The following is a 13913-nucleotide window of genomic DNA, read 5'->3' as shown; positions in this document are numbered from 1 at the left end:
TTATAGGACAGCTAAGCTCTGTTGTTCTGCCTTACTATATATTTAGTATTTGTATATTAAAGTCTGTTTTTATTTACCTTATTTTAATACATGCCCTTTTTTACACTTTAGGGTTTTAGTTCGAGAATTTTGTTCACTGGCAATGGCACAAGTGTCAGTTGCGATTGTGTTATTGAATTGAAAAAAGTAAGCGCTAACTTCACAAAAATAGATTTTTAACAGACATCATGGTTCTTACTTGAGCAGAGGGTGGCTCTTCTGCTGTGGCTGTTCTTCCACTGTGTTCTCACCAGAGGGCGCTGCTGCTGCCTCTCCTTCAGTCGGGACGGGCTCTGGGTTCTGAGGGGGCGACGCTGGCTCTGGTTGGGCTTTGGCAGGAGACTGAACCCTAGGAGGGGACGGGCTGACAGGTGCGGGGGCAGGTGCAGAGGCAGGTGGGTTCTCGGTGGTCTCGGAAGCAGGGGCAGCAGTTGGGGCAGGGCTTGCTGGTTTAGGGGAGGCCCTGGGGGGAGGAGGGGTCTGGGGCTTTGGCTGGAGCTGTGGCTTGGAATTCCTGCGCATGGGTGGGATGGGCTTGGCAGGGGGGGTGGGTTTGGGGGGCAGCTCTTTGGGTTTCCCCGGTGCTGCTGACGGAGAGCCCTGAGACTGCGGTTTGGGCTGCTCTGTGGTCGGAGGAGACGAGGGGGGTGCCTCTTGTGTTTTAGGGGCTTCTACAGCTGAAGATGGGACGGGTTTTGGGGTTGTAGTAGGTTTGATAGGTGCAGTTGCGGTAGATTTGGGAGGTGATGCGGGAGCCGTTTTGGCAGGTGAAGATGGTGCAGGTTTGGCAGGTGCAGAGACAGGTGGTTCTGGGGCAGGTTTTGTGACAGAGGGAGCCCTCATCATCGGAGGGGGGCGTGGGACGGGGGGCTTGGTGACTGATGCTGCCTTTTGGACCGGAGCAGGTTTTTGGGGCACTGGTTTCTGAGCTGCAGCTGGAGCAGGTTTAGGGACAGACTTTGGTTCGGGTGCTCGCTTAGACTCAGAGGTCTGGTCTACACTTTGGGACTTGAGTGGTGCACCTAAAAATTAAAAAATATGATTTATGATTATATAATTTTAGGATTAAGGAAGACTTTTTTCAGTAGGTAAGCAGTAAAAACAGGCAAAGACAGTCATCAAAAGCAGTACATGATGCACAATTTACTTTCCGTGCCAATTCACAACGAAAAGTTTTGCATTAACTGTAATACTGGCTTTTTCACAATCACCAAGATCCTTTTTTGGGAATAGTTATTCATTATCCATGTTTCTTGGTAACTTTGATGAATGTGCTAGTTGTAAATCAACCAATGACTGTCTCACGGTTTGATTTTCTAACTTTCAGTTGGTTAAGTCTACATTTTGTAAAGTCCTGCGACGCTGTTGTGCTTTAAGGCTGTACAAAAAATATACTGAAATGAGTTGTCCAATGAGGTTCATCTGGTCTTCCGTTGATTTATTTGAATTTCTATAAAAAAAAATAATAATAATAATTCAAATCAGTAGTTTTTAGAGAAGAAGTAATTAAAATATGATGAGGAAAAAATACCTAAGACAGAGCAAAGAAATCTCTTGTCCATGAGCACATAATTAATGAAATAGCTCATTTCTGCTTAAGAGTGAAATATTTTTGGGTATTTAATAAAGTCAACAAGCCAGTCAGGAGAGGTGTTTTTTCACAACATTATAGTAATCATTAGTAATGCAGTAATGAATGTATTTTGCTAGCTATGGATCCTGGCAATTGTGAAGCAGATCCCTTTGGAAATCTCTGGAGCAGATTTTCATGTTTGAAGTACAACGACCAGCAGGGGGCAGCAGACCCACAGTTATTGTCACGCCTATCATGCCCAGTGTTAGTTGCTTTGTGCATTAAAAAAAAAAACTTTGTACTGAAAAGCCAATTATTTCAAAGAAACAGTGCAAATCAGTGGGAAGAGGCTCAAAAGATTCAGTCAAACATGCGCAAACATATTAACATGCAGAGAACAGAGGAGATAAACCAGGATGAGTTTTCACACAAAGATTACAGCCTTTTACTACATCACTTCATTCTAGTTCTACCTTTTAGATACACAAGAGTTGTTTTTTTCAGTTATTGTTTTCAAAACGGATCAGCGGAAAGGCCAAGGCTAAATTGTTAGTGAGTGTCCTCAGCTCACCCTGCAGATTCTGAGGCACTGCACAGAGGAGGCCTGCAGTCACAACAACAGAGTAACAACTAAGACTGAATTTACTACATACAATATGATATGGCAAGTTTCTTTTATATTAGCTATTAGTATTATTATTAATCTTAGCATGTGGCTTACCTGTTATTGGTGCATGCAATAACCTCTTTGCAATACAACCATGCATATTTTTTGGGTTAAATGTTTAAAATAACAACCTTTTTACCTAAATAAATGAGATATTTACACTATAGCAGATAAAATACAGAGTTAGAGGAATCTAATGAAAACTCATCCTGTGACGTCAGACAGCTAGATTGAGAGTCTTACGTTTAGAAAGTTTTTCATAAAGTATCCTAACGATTGCTTGAACTCACAACGCACAAAAACCAAAGGAAAAAAAAGATTTGTACAAAAACATAATGAAATAAAATGTAACAGTTGATATTTGCATGGATACAAAACCACCTGAGAATATCTTGGTTTGAATCCAAGCAAGTTACAAAAAGTCATGCTCAGTAAAACAATGGTTAATCTTATACATAGACCAAAAACAACTTAAAGGTACTGGGGAAATTGTAAGGTTTTTTATGGTAAACTACTAAAAGCGAACAAACTTTGGGATATACAAAATTACCCTAATTAATCCCCTTACCAAGTTTCACAGTACAGGGCCCAGATGCAATCAGTGTGTATGGTATAGATAGCAGTTGGGAATTGAAACCGTTTAGTTTGTTTACCAATTAGACTTAGTACCTGTGTGGTTCAATCTCATTATTTATTCATACATTTCTCTTTTCAAGCTATTCCCTATAAGGCCACTAGAGGCAGGAGCTTGTCTAATAGGCACAACATTCCCTGGACAGTAATAGTTTTATCTCAGGGAAACCAAGGCCATGTCCCACTGTAGGCACATCTTATGTCACAATATCTGGAGCTTAAAGTGGAACTAAACACTAAATCAATGTTTTGTTGTACTGCTACTGTGTATATGATGTTTCAATTGCATTGTCTACAGTTCCTAGTACTTAATTGGCAATTGTGGCCACTGTAATTCCTCTATCGTTCAGGTCTGATTCATAGCAAAAGATAACGTTTAAATCGAACAACTGGACAAATCGTTGTAGGAGTAAAGATGTTTCGCTGCTCATCCAAGCTGCTTCTTCAGTTTCTGGTCACAAATTATTACTGGTAGACACTGCCTTATATCTATCTGAAGGGAGGGGCTAACCACACTGAAACTGTAAACAGCTATTGTCTCCAGTTTCATCTTAAACAACCCTATTCAACCTTTAATGACCCTGCTATTGTTCTCTTTGTTTGTATTGGGTTTGAGGATGGGAATCATAAATCCATGAGAGATTATGTCTCAGGCTCCATTCCTGTTTAAGGAAGGATTGTCTTTCCTAACAAAAATAGCTTCTTTAACTCCCCTCTCAAACCATTTCTTCTCTCTGGTTAAGATCTGAACTTCACTGTCTTCAAAGGAGTGGTCAGTGTCTTTGAGATGGAGATGTTCAGCAGACTGGGGTTCAGAGGAGCTCTCACGCCGGTGTTGGTACATCTTATGGAGTAGCTGTTTAGTTTCTCTGATGTACTACTCACTGCACTCTTCACTACACTGAATGGAGTAGACCACATTACTTTGTTTATGGCTCAGGGTTTTGTCCTTTGGGTGAACCAGTTTCTGTCTTAAAGTCTTTGTAGGTTTGAAAAAGACAGGAATCTCATACTGTCTGAAAATTCTCTGAAATGTTTCAGACACACCTGCTGTGGAAGGAATACTTACACCTCTCCTTCTCGGTTCAGATTCTGTCTTCACTCCTACAACGATTTTTCCAGTCGACAGATTTAAACTTCGTCTTTTGCCACTGCAGTTTCAAGTACTGTGTGACATCACGCAGGACTGCCCTGATTGTACCCAGGTGTTTCTTATTACAAACTCCTGGCTGCAGAGGCGGAGTTTGACGTGTGGATACCTGTTAGACCAATCACAGTGCTCCTCATATGTCAACAGCCTGCCCCTCCTCCCCCTTCACTCTTTTCTTTAGTCCTCCAGGTCGGCCTAGTTTAGCAGCTCTGTTTGAAAGGTCGTCATGGACAAAGTTTAGGCGTCTCACTTTAAGTATATCTAACACAAAACTATTACTCACAACATATAGAGCATGCAATTACCACATTCATGCAAAATTAATCCATAAATTATTACCCTAAAGAAAATAAATCATGCATACACAGTCACTGTTGGACAACTAACAATGGCTTTGATCATTTCCAGGGAGTAGGTTTAATTTAGCCCTGCGCACAAATATCACTATGGGAACGAGTACAGAACACTAACTGCAGTTAAAATCCACCGCATGTTTCACAAGTAAAGCTAGCACAGATGTAAGGCAAAATGTTAATTGGCAGTGACATCTTAATGAAGTTTATCAGAAGTTGGTCGAGTTGTTTAAAAGTCCTGTATTATGTATTATTTTAAAACTACTTAGCACCATAGCCTTGGTCATTTCCATTGCACAAATTAAAATTATGTGTAAGGAAAACAAGCTAAAGATGTACTATGTAACTTTTTGGGTAAAGGTTCTGCCAACTGTCTTCATAGAGATAATGTTACTCTGCTTGGATGTTCCACAGTATGACATTAAACTTGTCTTATCTTCGATCACTGTGAGAATGCACGTTTTTCAAGGCATTTTTGAGCAATAATGAGATGCATGTGTTTAATGCCACTGTGGAACATTCCAGGCAAAGCAATAACATCTCCACAGAGACACACGGGTAAGGTACATATAGCGCACCTTTCATTTATCTGAGGCCTTATTAATTACAATACAAAACACCAGCAGAAATCAGGACTGCTAGTGCACTGAAGAGTGAAGCAGTTTTCTAAAAATAGTTACCTCTAACGTCAGAATGGCTAGCTGCACAGTGAAGAAAATGTGGCGGCTGGAATGATCATAATACTGATTAAGATGAATTCAATTTAACAACAGAGACAAATTTTGGGCTCTCAAGAGGGAGACGGATTTAGCTGAATCAGTCAAGATGTGCAAATGAAACAAAACGCTGTGTTTCGCATAATAAAGGACCTTTAAATACCAATACAATCTCTTTTGAAATGTGATTTTAGGAATGTATGACACAACTCTTGGCACATTTTGTTAGGTTTTCAGTGCAGCGCAGTACTCAGACCTTGAGGCTGGGGGCGCTGTGCTGGGGTCCTGTTGGGATCTGCCAGTCCTTCTTTGGGCGGAGCACTCTGGAGTTTGAAAGAAAAGACAAACAAGAATACAGTTTTAGTTAGACAGTACATGTTCAATAGTAATCAAAAATGTTTAAAAAATGTTGAGCAGTTAAAAGGTCAACAATGTAACTTTTCTGGTAGCTTGTCTCCATGGAAATGTTGCTTTGCCTGGAATTTTCCTCTGAATGGCAATACATCTCTCATTAGGGAGCGCCACCAGACCAAGTTACAGGTCAAATCTGTGGAGAGGCAACCCCACTCACAGTTCATCAGCAATAAAAAACACCCATAATAGAAGGGTCAGATACATTTAATGCCATACTGCGGGACATTCCAAGCAAATCAATACAATTTCTAGTGAGATACGCAGGTGGCAGCTCCAGTAATGCTACAATAAACATGAATGGATTGTAGAATTAAAATGTACGACTTTTACAGAATATGGACATTAATGATTGCCTTGTTGAGCTGTTTTAATCTGTTCTGTGACCATGAGTAATTAGAAAAATATGTATGTATGTATAATCATTATTATATTCAACGGGACAGGCCATATATCTCAGCAGTACCACTTTGAATATCATGAATAAATGTATATGTACACAGCCTAGTAAGTTTATAAAGTCCAATTGGTTTTACCTGCCTGTAAGCGGGACTATCTTTCATATAAACTCTATCTAGCCTCTAACTGGTACCGTGTTATTTCCTCTGTTACCTCGGGGAATAGCATAAGAAAACCGTACCTGCTGGGGCTGCACAGTGGTTGGCTTCTGGCCCTGAGGCGAGCGGGCAGGAGAGCGAGAGGCAGAGGCTTTGGCAGCGAGAGCCTGGTTCATCTTCGCCAAGACCACCTCCGAAATGAGCTGCCGATCCTCTGACTGGTGGTCTCCAATCAGCTGCATGGAGGAGCCGACCACCTGGAGGGAAAACGACGAATAGTATTGGATAAGGTTAGTTTGCAGTTTGTAAATAATTCATCTTGTTTCTCAAGTGGGTGTGATGTATACTATCCAGGAATATAAGCCAGGCTCATAAAAAGTGGTGATCAATATAGTGCCATTAAAATGCATCATTACATAACTCAATTCTGGAAAAATGGAAAGTGGTGCATAATATATATAGATAATGGGTTTAATGAGGCTCTATGTTGTGCTTTTCTCCTCTCTCGTCATAGTGGTCACTCTCCATTATGTGATCACTAAGCAAACTTTAACAATCACAGTGAAGTAAGAACTACCTTTTTTGTTTTTAGGCCGACATTAACATTTGTAACGGGACTACAGATGAAAATAAATAAATTAAATATAAATAAATTTGAAGAAGTTGTTAGAGTCAATTCAAAATATTTATATAAATGACCAGCTGGGTTTTTTGTTGCTTTTTTTTGCTTTTTTACCCATAACGCCAACTATGTTAACTAAATTTGCTTTATCAAGATCCACTTTGGACACTCTGGTTGTTAACTTAAAAAACACACTAGTTCAGAGCAATAACTTTTACTAGTGTTTTGAAAGCATACCCGTGAACAAGAGCCTTACAGAACCAGAGTTATTATGTGAATTGAAAATGAAAAAAATAAAGGGCCCATATTACTCCATTTTCTGATGTTATAATATTACTTCCTCATAACTCCATACACCTTCACTAGAATCAGTTGGATCATTTCAGCCCTGGACATGCCAATCTCTACTAGAGCTTCATGACATCACAAGGTGGAACGGAGCATTTCGAGCTTTGGAGATGTAAACATACCAATAAATAAAGGCTATGTGTGAATAAATGCAACTACGGATATGTTTTTGATGAGGTAACAACATTATAACATAGCTTAAAACTCACGAGAGGCAATTTTGCGTAATGTAGGACCTTTAAACACCACCAGACCTCACATATAGGTACATAACACAACAACATAACACTCGTCACTGCTATTTTGGACACTACTGTAAACAAACCGACCCCCTCTATAATCGCCCGAACGTCCAGTCTTTTCTTCTTTCTTTTCAAATGCAGAAGAGGCTGGAATTGAATCATATAGTGTAACAAACAGCCGCCATCTTAACTTGGGGAAGGCAGAAGACATGTTTTGACCTGTAGAGTAACTTCTACCACTCAAGTATTTTATTTGTTTATTGCAGTCCATCACTGTCCATTTAGAAGACTGTAATGATCTGATATGTTGTATTTAGCTCAGTGTTGAATATTTTGTTGTTCTTATATCTGTTTATGTGTTATTAATGTAACTGCTTTTGTATGTGGCACTTGGTTGCTATGCCGACAAGTTGATATGAAGGGTCTATTCGATGTGAAGGTTTTTGTCAGTTTTTGGAGACTGGCTGTAGTGAGTTGAAACTGCTGTTGTTTTGCTCTTGTCACAGCCTACAGTAGCCTTTGTGTTCAGAAAATAAACAACCAGAAGAAATTTGGCATCTTTCCTTACACCAGAACACTACAATATATTTTTTTTCATGTCAATTAGTTTTGTTATCTTTTACAGTATATATTTTCTTCAGTATTAACCTATTTCACACTTCAAAATTGTGTTAATGTGACAGGTCTACCCATTGGTAATGAAGAAGACGGGACTTGTTTCCAGATTCCCACGTCTTTGTAAAGTATATAACCGTCAGTGCATGTGGTTTTTACTGACCAGGCAGGCAACCTCTTTTTAACACTGTCCAACCAACTGACATATTGTTTATCTATAGACCAGGCAAAGCATATTTGACATATTAATCCAAAACCATATGTCATCTAAATTTGTCCTTGTAATTTGGACACGATAATGATTTGGTTGTTGTTGAGTGGTAGTCCTGCACTTTCTGCCAGTTGAAACCAATGAGCAAAGAGACAAGCCCCCTATTTAGCGCTTTCAACTGCCCAACAAACTGGCACGTTGTTTATCTGCTGTAATCTTGCCCACTTAGTCTAATTAGTCTGAAAGCTTCTGTGCTCGTCCAATATTATTTTTCTTCACAGACACGGCATACCAAACAAGCTCATTATTTATACTTTTAGGAAGCACGTAAAGGGCCATTAAGTGCGGATTATAAATCTTTATAATTATTATGCATTACTTGTATTTCCAGTAAAGGTACACATCAAATTTCTTTTCTGGTAGAAGGTATGTCATCGGCTTGTCTTGATGGAGATATTTTTACTTTGCTTAGGTTGTCCCAAAGTATGGAATAATTTATCTTTTTCTTCATGGAGACAAGTAAGACTCCACAGTTAAGTTACAGGTCAGATGTGTGGAGAGGCAAGCCCACTCACAGTGTTTTTCAATTTATTTATTTAAAAAAAGTTAGTTAGTAATCTGTTTTAGCTAGTCTTAATAATCTATCCCACCTTTATTAAAGGTCTTATATCAGACAAAATTGACTCTTCTGAGCTTTAATCCATGTATAATACTGTTACCCCATCAGAAACAAAATTATGTCTTGTTTCATTCACACATGTCTGAGTAATCCTGCATTTTTAGTCAGTTGACATCCTCAAAGCTCAAAATGCTCTGTTCCACCTTGTGATGTCATGAAGAGGACATTTTCAAGTTAATACCTTTTACCTTTAGTTTAGGATAGATTAGAAATTCCATGGCTGAATTGATCCAAATTAATCTACTGAAGGTGTATGGAGTTTAAAAACAAAGTGAAGTGCTTCCTGTATTACCACATGACATCATGAGGTGGAACAGAGTGTTTTCTGTTTGAGAGAAGAACTCAGCCTAAATATGTAGGGTTTGTGTGAATGAAACAAAACACAACCTCAGGTACGTTTTTGATGAGGAAACAACATAACATGGATCAGTGTAATATGGGCCCTTTAAATTGCAGGTGTTTTTATCGCCACAGATCTGGCCTTTAAATTGGCCTACTTGTGTCGATAGGGAGAGATAACTTTAATTCTATACAGTGGACCATTCCAGGCAAAGCAATGCCACCTGCTTGTAATAACATTATAGTGGGTGGCATAACCTCGAGAAAAGAAAAAAGTTCCCCTTTAACATCGTCAGCCCACTGTAACCCAACAGCAGAGCAGTCACACATGAAGTTTTTCTGCAGTGCATGTCCCGTAGTCAATATTGCTATCCTGGTTACTGTTAGCACACCCAATTGCCAGTTAGCGATCTTTGCTAATGAGGTAGTCTGTCTCTTCAGGGTCTGCTTACTCAGTACAACTTTGATAAAGAATATACTTTGCGCTGTGCTGTCTGTCTCCAGGCTGTTTGTCGAACTCTGTAATTAGGTCAGGTTCAATAAAGTTGTTCCCAGCTGAGTCGTCTGGTCAGTGTAAATCAGGGCACCCATGCTAAATTTAAGACAGAGTCCCTATTAGCAATGTGGCACTCGCATTTATAGACTGACAGACTCCAGGGGGCAGCGTACCACGGATAAAATCTCAGAAGTCTTTCCAGGTTTTAAACTTGCTGCAAATTATAAAAACAGAAACATGTGGCTTTTTAAATCAAGTCCACCACAGGCAAAAAACACCTCAGATATACCACTTAAAACTCTTTTTGCGTACTTTTGGTTCATGTTGCAAAATTTCCAAAGATATAATTTGATTGTAAATAACAAGCAATCTTTGTCAAATATTTGATACCCAGATACTAATTGACACTAAAACTAGTATCAACTGCTCACTCACCTGTACAAATATTGGCACTTTGAATAAATGACCTTTTCTGAAAAGTCAGACTATAATTTTGCTTTGAAAATTACATTATATTGTTTTTATTTTCATTGTGGTTAGAGTTTGGTTTTGAGTATTGAGCCTTTTCCTTAATATAAGAATCAAATTTGAATTTGTGGTATCATTACAGCACTAAACTAACAAAAAATCATTTCCATCCTCCATTTTAAACGTAAAGTTGTACCTCGGTGATGTAGTCGTTCCCGTCTTTTCCGCAGATGGCTTTGACAGCGCAGATGTCCAAACCTCCAAAGATCTCAGAACAGGTGTCGACCCACAGCTTATACCTGGTACAGAGAGCGACATGAAACAAACAGGTTTTAGAAGCAAATCGTCAACAATTTTATCATCTTTTGAAAAAGATTTGCTGTCAATTACAACTATATCCAAGCAGGTCACGCCACAAGGCCAAGTTACAGATTAGAACTGTGGAGAGACGAGCCCACACACAGTAAGAATATATGTTAAAACACCTGTAACTGAATAAATACCATACAGTGAAATGTTCCAGGCAAAGCAATTACATCTCCATAAGAGCAGACCCCCTACCAGAAAAGTTACACAGAGGACTTTTAATGGCTCCTTCCCTCTTTCTAAATACACCCACACAGCTCTACCACTAGTTATTCAGTATGAAAGCTACTGAGAGATACCATGTTAAGACTACACAAAACTTGATTTTATTTGATTGTTTTTAGTATTATTTATGATTCTAGTTATTACGCAGCTAGCACACGCAGAGGTAATCACTGCACACTGTTCCATCTCAGTTTGAATCTAGTAACTTTATTTGTGTGAAGATAAAATGACTCAAGTGAAGTCAGACAACGCGCTGATAACCAGTCTCTTGGTGTGTATTCTGCTCAAATAAATGGGGAAAGGGTACAGGGCCTTTAAAATACAAGCCCTAAAGGTATAATAACACCATGGACTGCTTAACACTTATGTTCCAAGCAGTATTTTACAATTAGCTGTTCCCCTACCACAATTTGAGAACCACAACCCTATGTTGCTATATTGTACTTTGCATTGAAATATCCAAAAGGTGAAAAATGTTGCCCTTGATCATTTCTATTAGTGACTAGACTCCTGAATTCACTGTGTCGCAACAAAAACCTGCATTTTAACAATATTCATTTTAGCTGCCCCCCATCTTTATAACATTATCAGCCTATAGAATGTTGTGATGTTATCTGAAACAGTAATAGTCCGGCACAATGTTCACCTATAATTAACAGAATGTGTTATTCAATTAAAATCAAAGCGCTGTCTGACTAATGACAGTGACAGGAGCATTATGTCATGTGTCACAGGGACAGCTGAGTGCAGAGCTGCTCACTTGTCAGTCATGGCCACTTGTTCCAACATGGCAGATCCAGTGTTACTCTTCCAGTTCCCAGAGATGGATGTTCTCCTAAAACATAACGCAAAGAGAATCAAACGCACACAAACTTGAACAGAATGAACTGATATCAAAAATCTTAGAAATAGTAGTTGTTTCAGGACATCTCTGAGTGAATGAAGAATGTAAAGCACTTTGAGTGTCTTGAAAGGCGCTATATAACTCCAACGGTAAATAATAATAAAATAAAATTTTTTTATCCTAACACAAATGTATGTCAGCTTTGATTGTCTGATAGCAATAGACAGTGGGTAGAAATGAGGTAGAACATGCCGTCTCGATTTGTTTTTCTAGGTCAAACTTACATGTAAGCTTTGTAGTCAGCGCCGATCTTCTGCACTCGGATGTCGTATTTGGCGTCTACAAATGGCTCTGTGGTGCAGTAGGTCTGAGTGATAGCCACCACACTCGCGATGTCCTGGAAGTCACTCACGTTGTCCACTTTCACCTGGAAAACAACAAACAAAATCGGATATAATTATTTGAGGCGCTAGTGGAAGTGCTGGAAATGCTAGTGGTCAATTATTCTACTCGTCTCCATGGCGATGTACATGTTTTATGCCACACTGTGATACATGACCATGAAAATATGTTTAAATGTATCTTAAAGAAGGTGCGATATTAAACTTTTCTAGTTGAGGGTCTGCCTGCTTGTCTCCATGGTGATATTATTAGTTTACCTGGAATATTCCACAATATTATATAGCTTAACAACTTATAAGAATGTATCTAACTCTGTGGAAACAAACAAGGGGACGCCACCAGGCCAAGTTACAGATCAGAATTGTGGAGAGACGAGAGACGGTCACTCACAATAAGAATGCATGTTTAGTTTTGGGGGTTTTTTTCTTTCTTTTTTTGAGCAATTAGCACAGTGTTCATTTAAATGGCTCCTCCCCTCTTTCTAAATACACCCACACAGCTCTACCACTAGTAATTCAGTATGAAACCCATTGATGCATATTTATGACAAAAAAAACTTGATTTTATTTTATTGTTTTTAAATTATTTCAGTTTCTAGTTAAGTATCTAGCACACACAGAAGTAATCACCGCAGACTGTTCCATCTCAGTTAGTATCTAGTAACTTTATTTGTCTGAAGATAAAATGACTCAAGTGAATTCAGACAACAGGCCGATAAGCGGTCTCTTAGATTATGTTCAGGGAGTTCTGGAGTGCCCTGTATCAGATTTAGCTGTCCACAATGTGATGCATTAGATCGATAAGAGCTTGTGGAAATCCTATAAACGCCGCACCTTGATTTCAGCTCCAAAATATTAACAAGGCCCTGGATCGATGCGGGGACAACGAGACAAACAGCGCAAATAGGCTTGAATTTAAAATGCATCCACGTCTCGAGATCAAAGACAGCGAAAGACAGACGCAGAGTAGGTGGAGGTCAAATTTTGTGGAAACCAGGGCGTTTTTGTGTGTTTTAACCATTGAGGAGTCATCGGAGCAATTCTCAAAGGAGGAATGTCATTTTAGATAAAGGTCAACAGTAGGAGAGTTGTCCAACCATGAAGCTATAAAAGCATATGCTGTGGGTATAGGAGGGTAATGGGCCTATTCTGGACACCGCTGTTGAAAAAGACACTGCTATTCCCACAGCAATTTGACATGGAAAAAGAGGAACGTAACAGCTTTTTAAGGGCAGGCAATGTTTACAAAAACATAATGTGAATTGCACCAAATGTAATGTGGGCTTCTGTTTGTCCACACTATTATAATTAGTTTATTACAGCCACAATGAGTACTAATAGGGTTAGGGTGAGGTTTAGGGTGACGGTTAGCGTTAGGGTGAGCGTTAGGGTGACGAGTGACAGATTAGGGTGAGAGTTATGGTGAAGGTTAGGGGGAGCATTAGGGGGAGCATTATGATGACGGGTGACGGGTTAGGGTTTGCATTAGGGTGAAGGTTAGGCTGAGTGTTAGGTTGAGCATTAGATTGAGCATTAGGGTGACGGGCAACGGGTTAGGGTAACGGGTTAGGTCTAATAATTCCTCAATTATTTTCAGACTAATGTTTTTGATTTGGAAGCAGAAATAATATAGCAGATGTGTTTTGGCATGTAAGCCCTCCTGAACTCAAACTATCTCTGACTATCTCAATTATTATGTCAGGATCACAAAAATGTTACAAATAAGATTAGCATTGGAGTTTACCTTTCCCATTCCGGAGTGGGCATGTCCGATCTTCACCACCACTGGGAAACTTGGAGTTGTAATCTGGAAAAGAGAAGAGCAGAGAAAAGAATATAATATGAGACTTTGTGATTTACTACCATAAGTTCCATACATACTTCAAATATCTAACATAGGATCCTGTTTGTTTGTTTTTTTTTATCTTTCTGCATAATTGTAGTTTGAATTCACACTA

At 39.2% G+C, this 13913-nt stretch overlaps 1 protein-coding gene across 1 annotated transcript in view; it reads right to left on the bottom strand.

Annotated features, from left to right (window-relative positions):
* syn2b (synapsin IIb) overlaps positions 1-13913 on the bottom strand; it is a 111096-nt gene that overhangs the window by 1418 nt on the left and 95765 nt on the right. The window contains exons 6-12 of the mRNA XM_033966870.2: positions 13700-13762; positions 11839-11981; positions 11471-11545; positions 10316-10418; positions 6183-6356; positions 5388-5454; positions 239-1061 (exon numbers count right to left, since the gene is read on the bottom strand). Coding sequence (XP_033822761.1) covers positions 239-1061; positions 5388-5454; positions 6183-6356; positions 10316-10418; positions 11471-11545; positions 11839-11981; positions 13700-13762 — 1448 coding nt within the window. The remainder of the gene's footprint in view (positions 1-238; positions 1062-5387; positions 5455-6182; positions 6357-10315; positions 10419-11470; positions 11546-11838; positions 11982-13699; positions 13763-13913) is intronic.

The sequence above is a fragment of the Periophthalmus magnuspinnatus genome, chromosome 5, assembly GCF_009829125.3.
Source record: "Periophthalmus magnuspinnatus isolate fPerMag1 chromosome 5, fPerMag1.2.pri, whole genome shotgun sequence".
NCBI classification, from domain to species: Eukaryota; Metazoa; Chordata; class Actinopteri; order Gobiiformes; family Gobiidae; genus Periophthalmus; species Periophthalmus magnuspinnatus.
Note: the sequence above shows the minus strand (reverse complement) of the source record. Positions and strands in the feature narration are given on the sequence as shown.